This window comes from Lipotes vexillifer, unplaced genomic scaffold (assembly GCF_000442215.2).
Source record: "Lipotes vexillifer unplaced genomic scaffold, Lipotes_vexillifer_v1.1 scaffold528, whole genome shotgun sequence".
NCBI lineage: Eukaryota > Metazoa > Chordata > Mammalia > Artiodactyla > Lipotidae > Lipotes > Lipotes vexillifer.
Genome location: NW_006794582.1, coordinates 252,189 through 265,414, shown reverse-complemented (window position 1 = coordinate 265,414; position 13,226 = coordinate 252,189). Strand labels below are relative to the sequence as shown.

The following is a 13,226-nucleotide window of genomic DNA, read 5'->3' as shown; positions in this document are numbered from 1 at the left end:
GGTACGCGGGCCTCTCACTGTTGTGGCCTCTCCCGTTGCAGAGCACAGGCTCCGGACGCGCAGGCTCTGCGGCCATGGCTCACAGACCCAGCCGCTCCGCGGCATGTGGGATCTTCCCGGACTGGGGCACGAACCCACGTCCCCTGCATCGGCAGGCGGACTCTCAACCACTGCGCCACCAGGGAAGCCCAAGTCTTTTGTCATTTACAGACAGGTCTGGGTGTACTCTGATGCTTTTGCAAATATGTTCCTATAAAAGGGTTTCATCTTCAAGGAATTCATGGAAAAGACTCTGACAAGTACAGGTTTCTGGTAACTGACTATACTGCTGAACTAAATGAATAAGCATTTTCAGAACTCTAATGGAAAACTGATGAACTCATAAAAGTGCTAACAAAAGATGAAGATGAAAAGAAGTTAATTACATGGGACTGAGTGAACTGATAAGGATGATTATAATTTTTGTGACTTTCTGTTTGAATTAAAAAAAAAATCCCACAAGGACTCAGAGGCAAAAAATATACAAATCAATTTTCACTGCAAAGTAAAGAGCTGTTACACTGGAGGATTACTGGACTGAATGTTAATATTATGACATAGTATGAGTGTGTTTCATGTTTGGTAATTGCAATCATTGTTGCTTTTGTTGTAGTCATCCATTTACAATGCTTGGTGTCAGTCTATTTATCTCTTGTAAAAATAAAATACAGTGTGTGTGTGTGTGTGTGTGTGTGAAAAAGTCATTAAAGAAAAGACTGATAGATTCATTTACATAAAAATTTTAAATTTTTGCATGTTGAAAAAAAAAAAAACAACCAACCAAACTCCAAATACCACAAACAAAGCCAAAGGACAAACTCATATCACAGATAAATGGTCAATTTCTTCAAACATAAAGAGCTTCTACAAACGAAAAGAGATCGATTCAAAGAAAAGAAAGGAACAAGCACAGTCCAGAAAACAGGTTTTTTTTTTAAGCATTTGAAAAGATGGTATCTCACTCTTAATAAAAGACACCCACTTCAAAACTATACTAAAATAACATTACCAACCTGTTAACCAAAAAGAGATTAAAAAGCCAACAACCCCCAGGTTGGTGAGGTGTAGAGAAACAGGTGCTCTTTGTGTGTATGAGAGTAAATTTAACATGCATAAACCCTTTAAGATACCTGTTTACCTTCTGGAAATTTATCTTAAAATAACTTTGTATAAGGATATGCATTGCAGCATTACTTTTCATTAGTGTCGACTAAAAAAGATGCACGTGAGAGTTACAAGTTAAGTTTTAATGGGGGCAAAATGAGGACTACAGCCCGGGAGTCAGCATTTCAGATAGCTCTGAGAATCTGCTCCAAAGAGGTAGGGGGGAAGGTCGGTATGTATGTGATTTTAGTGAAGGAGGAGTACATGTAATCAAGCGCATATTTTTTTGCAGAAGGTTTCTGCTAGTCTTGTGAAGGTTTACTGCTCGTCATCACCATGAAGGATTTTAGTGCTTTTCTAGATATGTGGAGATACAAGAATTGGGCTCAGAGCTTCCCTGGTGGCGCAGTGGTTACAATTCTGCCTGCCAACGCACGGAGACACGGGTTTGAACCCTGGTCCAGGAAGATCCCACATGCCACGGAGCAACTAAGCCCGTGCACCACGACTACTGAGCCTGAGCTCTAGAGCCCGTGTGCTGCAACCACTGAAGCCCACACGCCTAGAGTCATGCTCCGCACAGCAATAAGAAGCCCACACACCGCAACGAAGTGTAGCCCTGCTTGCTGCAACCAGAGAAAGTCCGCGCATAGCAACGAAGACCCAAAGCAGCCAAAAATCAAAAAAAAAAAAAAATAGTGCTAAAAAAAAAAAAAAGGAATTGGGCTCATAAAATCAGCTGCTGAAAATATCTATCTGAAGACCTGTTGTGCCAGTTTTTCCCAGAGCACAGAGTGCCTCATTTCTGCTCTCCATCCTGAACTCCTTTCAGTCAGCAGCTGCAGCAGCACATGATTTGATCTTTGTAGAGGTAGATGGCAAGTGCCAATGGCAAGTGCCAATTTGTAGCTGACGTTAGTAAAAACTTGGCAATATCCAAAATGTCCATCTACAGGAAATGATAAATGACAGTATATCCACACTACAGATACGAAGTATAAAAATGAAAAGGAAACACTTCATACTGAATTAGAGTGATTTTCAAAAAAATACTATTAAATGAAGAAAGTGAGATTCTGAGTAGTATGTATAACATGGCACCATTTATTTTAAAAAGAAAGAAAAATATTCAACGTGTCTGAAATGCTTACAGATGCACAGAATATTTCAAGGAGTATGTAGGAGAGATACTTGAAAAACTTGTGATAGGAACTGGGTGTCTAGGGAGCAGAGAGGGAGGGAGACTTAAACATTATATATTCTTCAGTACCTTTTAAATGTCAGCCATATTCAGGTATTATAACTCAAAGAAAAAAAAAATCCCCGGGTATAAAACTTCCATTTCCAGAGTTGGCTTTGCCTAGACTTCTATCTGCAGTTGGATATGGCAGTTGAGACAAATATTTCCACCAAGGGCACAGAGACAGCTCAAGACCTTGGGGTTTGGCTATCCCCACCCTTGAAGTGCTCTCCTCTGCCACTACACCCCGCGATCCACAGTGCTCTCTCCTGTCCTATAAGCCAGCACAGAGGTTTGGCCTGTCCCTGAAGATAAGCTTCTCCAGGCTCATCTGCCTTCTGAGTGTCAGTGAGGGAAGCTATTTCCCCAGCATCAAAACCCAGGACGGCATGCCTAAACGCACAACAGATACAAGGCAGCCCCCTGGTTTTTTGGAGGTCCTGTTGAAAATAACTAGCTCCAAAGTAGAAAGCAACTGGAACATTTATACAAAACACACCATTTCAACTGAGTTTACGACAGCTTCCTGGTTGTTTAAATCAGGACAGGCAAGAACAGATTGCCAGACAAATTGTCATTTGTAGGCCCCTAGTGAGCTTACGCAGTTTTCCACCTGTCCAGACAGATAAACAGGCCGCTTTGAGTTATGGACAGGTGGGCCCTGTGGCGCCAGAGACTGGGGTCATTCGAGCTCGTGAGCAAGACAGAGCAGGATGCCTGGGGAAGAGCGCTCAGCACCGTGGCCCTGCCCAGAGTCTTCAGGTCACAAACATTCCCCTTACCCACTGGCTACCCCCCTGGTGGCATCAAAATGGAACATCCATGAGGAAGAAAGCAGGACAAAGAAAAGTAAAGGAACCCTAGGCAGGGAGGGCAGTGCTCCATGAAAACACAGAGCTGAGATAGGACCACATCTCTGAGGGCACGAGCACAACACTGGCATCCAGAAAAGAGCTCTGTGTTGTTGCTGAGGATCATGGATTCCAAATGAAGCCCAAGTGAGGTCCAGATTAATTGCTTTCCTAGGGTCTTACATAATGAAAAGCCTGTCCCTCACTATCTGGCCGGGTAATTACTTAGCTGTCTCTCTGACCACACAGCATGTCTCTGAACAAACTAAACTTCTCTGGGGTCTATTCATTTCAAGGAGGAAAAAACATAGAAACACAGTTGTCCCATGAGAATGTAATGAAGCCAGCATGTTTAGTGACACTTCAAGGGGCTCCACATGAGCCAGAGATGACGAGGGCTGAAGCAGCCAGCAGCGGGTCACCTGGGCAGATTTACAGGGAAGGAGCAAGGACAGACCAGAGGCATCAAAATGCTTGGCATCTCAACCTGAACCAGACCCAGGCCTGCATGCACTACACACTCACTAACTAGGCAACCAGAGTCCCTGGGCACAACTGACCCCTAGCTGGACACACCAGATGTAAGTAGTTCACCATCTGAAATAACACAGAACCTACACATACGTACACACACACACACACACACACACACACACACACACACACACACTATCTCCGTACCTGGCACCTCAGAAGCTCCTTGTACAGTGACCACCCTAAGTCCACTCAGGGTCAGAGAATGTCTGAGGCCACCAGTATCTCACACTCTGACTGTAATTAACTGTTGGGAACCCGTGGGCTTGGGGCTCCTAAGAAGAAGCATTTAAGATTAATCAGGGCATCAGCCCCAAGATGCCTTCCAGGGCATCAGCAAGCACCATTCTGTGCTCCAAACGATGGTGCCAACACCTGCACTCATCTGCCCTGACTCCTTAACACCTAGTCAGCTGTCCTCCTCTCACGGGAGCTCCTGTTTTCAGATTCCTGGCCATTTTCTGGTCTAAATCATTTTTTTTTTAATGTATTATTTATTTTTGGCTGTGTTGGGTCTTCCTTGTTGCACATGGGCTTTCTCTAGTTGTGGCGAGTGGGGGCTGCTCTTCGTTGCAATGCACGGGCTTCTTATTGCGGTGGCTTCTATCGTTGCGGAGCATGGGATCTAGGCGTGCTGGCTCAGTAGTTGTGGCTCGCGGGCTCTAGAGCTGTGGCACATGGGCTTAGCTGCTCCGCAGCATGTGGGATCTTCCCGAACCAGGGTTTGAACCCGTGTCCCCTGCATTGGCAGGCAGATTCTTAACCACTGTGCCACCAGGGAAGCCCTGGTCTAAATCATTTTGAATTCCCTTCCTTTTGCCTTATAATCCTGGTTTTTAGATTTTATTTCTGCTTTGAGCATGTGATGCACCCATGGAAATGTATTTCCTAAGACAATGACCTAGAACCCAACTCCTCTGTCAGAACCCACCCGATGATCCTGGCCCAGGATGACGACAAGGACAATGATCAAGTTTGAGAAATTCAGATTTTATTCTAGTTCAATAGCTTAAAAAATACATGTATGTATATACGTGTGTATACATGTATGTGTGTATATATGTATGTACATACACATGTATGTATGTTTAAAAAGTCCCCAAGGGGGCTTCCCTGGTGGCGCAGTGGTTGAGAGCCCGCCTGCCGATGCAGGGGATACGGGTTCGTGCCCCGGTCCAGGAAGATCCCACATGCCGCGGAGCGGCTAGGCCCGTGAGCCGTGGCCGCTGAGCCTGCGCGTCCGGAGCCTGTGCTCCGCAACAGGAGAGGCCACAACAGTGAGGCCCGCGTACCGCAAAAAAAAAAAAAAAGTCCCCAACACAGCTTAACAGAAAAAAATCAGGGGGAAAAAAAGATGAGAAAAGAAGCAGGTGGCGATAGTGGCTAAAGAGAAAGAAAAAGGAAGTTAAAGGTAACAGTCAGGTAATAAGGTATATTTGTAAGATAATGTAAATGTAGAATGCAATTTTTTTATTTAAGTATAGTTGAGTTACAATGTTGTGTTAGTTTCAAGTGTACAGAAAGTGATTCAGTTATACATATATATGTATATGTATATATAGTATGTGTGTGTGTGTGTGTATATGTATATGTATATATATATGTATATATATATATATATATAGAGAGAGAGAGAGAGAGACAGAGAGAGAGAGAGACAGAGACAGAGAGAGAGGGAGAGAGAGAATGGAATTTTAAATTTCTCTTACAGGAGAAATAATTGTGTACAAACAGAAGCAGCAGCCCAGTAGCTCTGCTCGTGCTCCACCCACACCCGCCCAGCTCCCTCTCTCCTCCTTCTCAGAGGGGTCTTCCCAGGCTGCCCCACTGAACTGCAGCCCTGGCCTCCACCGCACTCTATCCCCCTTCTCAGCTTTATTTTTCTTATTAGCACTCTTATCACCAACTAGCACACTATGCATTTTACATATTGTCTCCTTTTATTGCTCTTTCCCCTCTAGACTTCTAGAAAGTCAGTTCCATGAGGCAGGGGATTTTGTCTGTTTTGTTCATAGCTCAACCCCAGTGCTGAGAACAGTGCCTGGAACATAGCAGGTACTCAATAAGTTAGCCAAACGAATGAATAATTATGATAAAAATATACCTCTATTTTACATTATTTCCAATTATGTGAAAAATACCTCTACTGGTTTCTCAAACAATTGCTTAGAATAACATAAGATAAACTACTATTCCAGAAATTATATAAAATTACTCAGTCTGTATCCTACTGATGCCATGATTAGAAAAAAAGAAGAGATACAAAACCAGAACCAAAGTATATAAAGAATGTCCCAGAAAATGTTTCTTTCTGTGATTCTCAGCATTTATATGCACTGGAATAAAGATCAAATTCTTCTCATATATTCACCTACATTCACTGTCACTCAAGCTCTTGGTCTGATGTGAACAAAGCAAAATGTAATGAAATGAAAAAGAGGAGAAAAGGGAAATTCTCATCTTGCTAGCAATTTCACACATACCACAAAATCGTACATAGTACTTGATGGTGCCTGTCCTGACGCAGCTAAATGGAACCAGACTGTTTGTGAAAGGTCCAAGGACAGTGTGGGTGGTGGCGTGGGATGGAGGGGAGGTAGCTTACACCACAAGCAGTAAGTGTTCTGTAGAATACAAAAATGGGTGAGCCCTGGCAAGAATGTTTTAAAGAAGGAAAATAATAGAAAAATCCTGGTGGAGAAGGCTGAGAATGACTGGCTGTTAGAAAACCCCCTCCATGATGCCACCAGTAAAAATAAGAATGAAGAGGAAAAAATAAATGAGAAAAGGAGGAAGAAAGTAAAAAGACAGGAAAAAAAAAAAAAGATAGGAAAGAGCACAGATGAAAAGGAGAGAGCGAGCAAAGGGGAAAAAAAGAGATGAAAATAGAGAAGCAAGATGAGTAAAAAGATAGGAAAAGCAGCAATGATGCAATCTGGAGAAGCAGAGAAAAGCGTGAAAATGAGGAAAGGGAAGAGAAAAGTCAGGGTCCCAGAGGCCTGGGATGAAGAGTGGAGGGGCAGCAGCCGGGAGGGCACCCTCCCAGGCCAGGTCCCAGCCGCCTCGCCCTTTCCAGCAAGCTGTCCAGGGGGAGGCATGATGTCATCAAGAGATGGTCAGGAGAGGCTTGGGCGGGGGTGGACACACCGACCTTCTCATCACTGGCCAAATGCAGAGCCAGGACTGACTCCAGCTTATTCACAGCACTCTGGTGCGTCTTCTATTAGCACCAAGGCCATGGAGATGCCTATAAATATGTTTTTTTTTAATCTAGGCTAAAAAAAAATCACTTGGATTCATCAGACAGAATGGCCAAAATTGTTTATTCAGGACTGCCTATAAAATAAGTGAGATTATTTTTAAAATATGAAAACAAAAACACCCTCAATCTTACCAGACCACTTAAAACCAAAGGAAATGTAGAGGTTCTAGGATAAAAGTTGTGACTACAGTATATACCCAGAAGCAATGTAAATAGACACTCCAGGCTCCAATCTGTCCCCAGAGGTAGGAGGGTCACATTCTTGTTTAGAGTGGGAGGGCTGTGCTCAGCAGAAAGGACTACGTGCTTGTTTACATGTTAAAGAACAATGCACACTGCAGAACAGTGGTGTGGAAAGTTTAGCCACTGTCAGCAGAAACTCAAGCCCAAATCTCTCTGTTTTACATCTAAGTCATTCTTCTTGCACACCTGACTCTCAAGGGTTAAAAGCAACCAAAGCCTCTGTGGAGTTGAACCAATCAGTGTTTCTCTTGATGACATCATGCCTCCAACTGGACAGCTTGCTGGAAAGGGCGAGGCATGTGGGACCTGGCCTGGAAGGGTGCCCTCCTGGCTGCTGCTCCTTCCCTACTCATGGGGAAATTCAAGGGCCAAGGGTCCCCGCAGCTACCACTTCAGATGAAACCAGGACATTCCCCAAATCCCTGGCCAGAGATTACTCTCAGTTTGCACAAAATGCATATGAAGCATGCCCCTGCACTTCACCCATTTCTCACTAGTTTAATATTGATGAAAGCCGATTACAAAACATCACTTAAGCCTTTAGCCAAGTTCTAAATGACTCAAATGTTTATGCTAAGTAGACAAGCAGCCTTCTGTGGTTTTCTCTTTCCTAAGCTTCAATCCCATTCAAAGGCAGGTACGTGAGAGACTTATTTGACCCCTTAGACTTGTTATATATTCAAACAGCTATCTGACCAGGTTATTTCTGTTCTTCTTGCGAGGTGTTTATTTCGGATGTGGATTGCTGCTGCCCTGTGTGTGTGTGTGTGTGTGTGTGTGTGTGTGTGTGTGTGTATCTGCGGGTGCATTGTGCAGCGCAGGAGACTGATTCAGGAGCACACAGCTGAAACGCTGCAGACACTGCCAACACCGTGGAAGGAGAACAGGTTTCTTCCTTAGAGTTGGAAGTGGGAAAGGCTTCGAGTTAAATGATGAAATTCTCCTGCCTCCCAGCACCCTGAATATCCATGCCTTCTGGTTCATCTGCAAATGAAGATTAATTTACAATTTACATGCAAGAGCCATGTTGACTGCTCCAGCACACAGCTATCTATGGTTGTTTAGAGTTGATAGAAACCGTGCTAGAAATGTCCGTATCATTCAGGGTCCCTGCAGGAAAAAGAAGGCACATTCGAACTGGGGAACTGAAGGAACTTGATAAAGGGATTATTTATACAGGTTTGCCTAGGGGACGGAGAGTAACAAGGGATGGGAGCTAGTCACAGCCAGGAGCCCCAGACCAGGAGGGTCCAGGGGAGGGGCTGGTTACCAGAACGCAGAGAGAGCAGCTACTGGCAAAGGATCTCTCACAAGACCGATGGTCTTCAGCAGAGCAGCAGAGGGACTCAGCCAATCCAAGATTTCCTTGGCCTAGTGATGCAGTCCACATGGGTCGGCCTCCTGGGGCACACAGGCAGGTAGAGAGGGTAGGGAATGCACTGAAGGGCAGAAGGAAGATGCCCTGCACAGTGTCTAACAATCGGAGAATAGCTTAAAGAACAACAAACTAACTAACCTTATGATATAACCAGGGATAGAATACTATGCTTTTTAGAATAAGGATCTGAATCCAGATCTTACTGACACTGCCGTGGTATGCAGCCATTAGGTAAGAAAAGCAAATTATAAATCAGCAAATGTACTGAGACCCCAAATTTGGATATATATCAAACGTTAACAGAGGTTAACTATGTAGAGAGATGTAGGTGATTTATCACCTACACTCCTTATCTATATATTTTAAAGTTTTATTTAAGCTTCTCAGTTTAACTTCTATGATGTCCAAGGGATCATTAAGACAAAGAGGGCGCTGACTTGACTGCAGAACATGGAAAGTATCTACTGAAGCTGGGATTTAGAGCTCCTCTTAGGCTGAGCACTTTTAAAAGCAAGCAGTTCCTTCTTTGTCACCAGAAATTTAACAGAAAATACAGAGAATACAAGTGTCACTAGTGGATACTGTCTCAGCGATTTCCCTTAACCAGGCTAACTTTTAGAAGTCCTTGGTTCAGGGCAATCGACAAGGGCCGTGTTAACACCTATGAGGAACAGGCTGTATGTGGACAAAGTGACCATCCACTGCGCATATTCCCCAACTATACATCATTATCCCAAACACCCAGCCAATCAAGTGGCCACTGTTACCCCGATGCAGAAGGTACATCGGAACAATAAACAGTAGAGAGGCTGCAGGTTGCTCTCTAACCTCTCCTCTCTCAGGGAGCCAGGCAGAAAGGCTCATTAATTCCTCAAAGAACAATGTGGTGGTGGGGGGGCGCCTGCCCTACTTTGCCAGGCGGGGCGGGCTCTTCTGTCTTGGGTGGGGCAGACTAGTACAGGAGGTTACAGGCTGAAGGGCTTGAACTCCACCACTGGACCATCTACCCCAAATCTCTGCCTTTTTAAAGGTCTGAAGACACTCCATGCCCCAGTTCTCTTTCTCCAAAGCTGCAGGCACAATAATAATATTAATATCTACCATTCACTCAATATTTTATGCATACTAGGCACTGTGCTGGGCAGTGAAACACATATCTAATTGGTAAAAACACCTCTGAAACACAGATTTGACCACCTCTGTTTCACAGATAAAGATAACACCGAGGCTTCCTGAGGCCTCACACATGAAGGCAGAGGCGATGGAGCTGGGGCTCCAAGCGGGATCTGCTGACTTGGGAGAGGAGCCCCGCGTGCTACCCTTCACTGCCTTCCAGGAGCAGCCTGGCTAGCCTGCACGCAACTCCATCTGTGCTGGGATCGCAGCTGCCTGGGCCCAGAGCCTTCCTCTTCCTCACAGGCCCCACCGTGAACAGCTGAGCTGGTCCACAGCTGCTTCGCAGCAGCCTTCCCTACCTCCTGGGGATCTAACAACGACAAAGAAAAAAAATCGTGAAGCACAAGATACAGGCAAAGCAGCCTTCAAGGCATGGGTCAGGGTAGTGGCGAGCTGCCGTTAACTAATGCCCACTTCTAGACAAGTCTGCCCAAGCCCTGCGTTTAGGGCCAACTAGTGGGGGAAACACTCCTGAAGTTTCTCTTTAGACAGAGATAGCCACAAAAACCAAGTATAATATGACTCAAAAACAATGTTGAAGGGTTACACATAAAGGGTCCTGTTAATGTTTACTACGCAAGCAAAGCTTGATCTGAATTCTTTCCAATAAGACCTCAATTGCCTTTACTTTTTTCAAATTTAAAATGCAACAGTGCTTCTGGTGGTTAGCCACACTACAGCTTGGGCCAGGACACCTAGACCTCGAACAGTCCCTGGGTTCATTGGATCCACCTGCAATCTCTACCTGCAAAGGCAATATCAGCATATAAACCTCTCATTAAGATGTCAGGTGACCACTGATATATTAGCCCAAACAGCCAACTTCAATTAAACTGGGCTGTGCCTCGGTGATTGTGTGTTTCTTTTCCAGGAGGAAATGGTGGAGCCCATAACACTGCCTGGAAATGCTGCATGCCAACAGGGCCTGGATATCCCGTGAAGAATCGCCCAGCGACTTCTTGGGGTGGACGATATGCTCAGGGTAGAGCAATAAAGAAGAGTATGGTTAGATTGGTAAAGCTGTCTTCCAGCCCATTTGGAGGATTCTGATACTGACTTGATATCAAATCAAATACTCACTTCTCAGCCTCATGTTCAAGGTCCTCTCACTGTCTGGTCTCAATTTCACTTTCTACCATTATTTCTTACTCTCCCTGTACAAACTCTACACTCTGTAGAAACCAAACGACCTAAGCTTTCTCAGCTCCACGCCCTTGCTCATGCTTTTCTCTCCACCTCAATGCCCTTTCCTCATCCTATGGTTTCAATCTGGTTCTAACCGAAACGGTTCTTTAATTCCATGTCCAATGCCACTTCTCTGTGATCTTTCCTAAAGCCCCTTTCCACCCTCTCGTACCCCTCGCCTCTGCCCACCCCACCCCCACTGATGTTTTTCTCTATTCGTCTCTCCTGCCATTTCAGAGAATATTGCATTTATCTTACTCTTAAGCTGCCTTATCCTATACTTGACTGTAAATTAGTAAAACTCCATTTTGAAAAACAAAGGTACAGCACACTTTCCTACAAACACCTACTCTCCTGTGTGTAATCTTCTGGCCCCAGGCGCTCTTGAACACAAACTGATTTTCCTTAAGTGGCCTGGCATCTAGTACAGGCTCACCAAATTCTGGTTTACTAAATAGTGCACACCTTCTCTGGCACAGGATCTTCCTGTCCCTGACTAAACAGAGTCCTAAACCTTATCATATCTGGAGATGAGTGCTGGAGGAATCGGCCCCGCCCTGTTCCCACATTGGGAATGGGATTAGCTTTGGTTTACATAACTTTTGCAGCTGCAATCCGGATGGGCTGGGTAGGGCATTTAGTCTACAGAGTGTTCAAATGGACATGCCAGCTGCAGTGGTCCCCTCCTCTTCAAGTGCTAAATTCATCTCTTGAAAATGTTCCGGGGAGACAGATCCAGCCTGCTTCAAAGTCAGCTTCCTCCTAGCAAGAAGCTTTCAAGGGTAGTACTTGAACATTCCCTGCGTGTTTACCCATCTTTGAGAAACACATTCTTCTGCCCAGGAAGACATGTCACAGGTCACTGAAAAATATTTGGGCACATATTTCTAACTATTCTATAACAATGGCTATGAAAGGAACCTGGGCCTCAGACTCCAAATGTTTTCTCCTCACTAATCTCTCTTTGTTTCCTGAACCACCTAGCCCTCTGCCCGGCCAACCCAGGAATGTGGGATGGGCAGAACGCTTCTGTGGGGAGATCATTCGGTCTTCCTGGGAAACACAGTAAGAATAATCACGAGCAGCGGGGAAACAGAAAATCCCCCTTCTGATCCCCTTTCAGCAGCTTCTCCCAAAGCCCCCTCCCCCCAACTCAGGATCTTCCCTCTTCCTCCTGAAAACTCATAGGAAGCACTCTAGCTCTTCTGAAGCATCTTCAGGGTGAGCCTGGCTCCCTCAGTGGGGCTGATGGGATCCAAATATTTCCAAATAGCTTATCATTTCTAGGAACCGCCTCTCCCTCAATCCTGCTCTGCTGGGCCTCCACCCTCCAGATTAACCATGAGTGGACCTGTCCTCTGCCACACAAGCAGGAAGACCCCTGACCTGGCTCCCCGGCACCTGCCTCCCTCCCAGTTGTCAGAAACACTCTGGTTGAAGTGCGAGGGAAGCAGGGCAGCCCTGGCCCACATCCCGGCCTGGGCGTCAGCACCCAGGGGAGCACGGGGGGCTCGGCCAGCCCAGCTCTCCGAGACGTCACGCGGCCTTACCTCATCCCACTCGGAGGCAAAGGAGGGAGACTTCTCCAGCCTCTTCTTCCCGATGCTGCAGTTGGACAGGGACTCGCTCCGGCTCCCCATCGTAGCGTCCTCCGTGGGTGAGCAGGTCAGGAGATCAGAGTCAGACTTGGACAAGCTGCGGCTGAGTTTGAGCTCAGCTTTGGGTCTGCCGGTGGGAGGGGCTCGGCTTCTGGCCCCGCTCCGGTCACCTTCTTCCTCGGCACCCCAAGGGTGTGGAGGTGCGGTGCGCGTCAAAGTTTCAGGGTGCGTCTGGCTGTGGGCGGGAGGCAGGCTGGCCGGATAGCCCACTCTCTTACTCTGGTCCGGCATGCGGGGCGCGGAGGCTCCAGACGCGCGCCCGTCCGTCTCCTCCAGCTGCATGCCTGCCTCGGGGCGGGCACCCTGTGCGGGGGACCCTTCTTGATGGCTCTGGCCAGGGGCTGGGAGCAGCTGGAAAGGGTCCTGCCTGGCCTCACACACTGGGGAGGAGCCGTGGAGGAGACCTGAGAACTGCTCCGGGACCTGCCCGTCCTGCCCCTCTGTAGAGTCCTGGCTCCGGCTGCCGCTGCTCCGCCTGTGGTCTTGGAGTGGACGGAGAGACAGAGAAATAACAAAATTAAACACGGCAAAACCCAACAAAGTTCCAATGCAGCAA

The 13,226-nt window shown here is 46.3% G+C and overlaps 1 protein-coding gene across 1 annotated transcript in view; it reads right to left on the bottom strand.

The window, feature by feature from the left end:
- Positions 1-13,226, bottom strand: part of ANKS1A (ankyrin repeat and sterile alpha motif domain containing 1A) — a 188,818-nt gene that overhangs the window by 58,941 nt on the left and 116,651 nt on the right. The window contains exon 11 of the mRNA XM_007467237.1: positions 12,563-13,152. Coding sequence (XP_007467299.1) covers positions 12,563-13,152 — 590 coding nt within the window. The remainder of the gene's footprint in view (positions 1-12,562; positions 13,153-13,226) is intronic.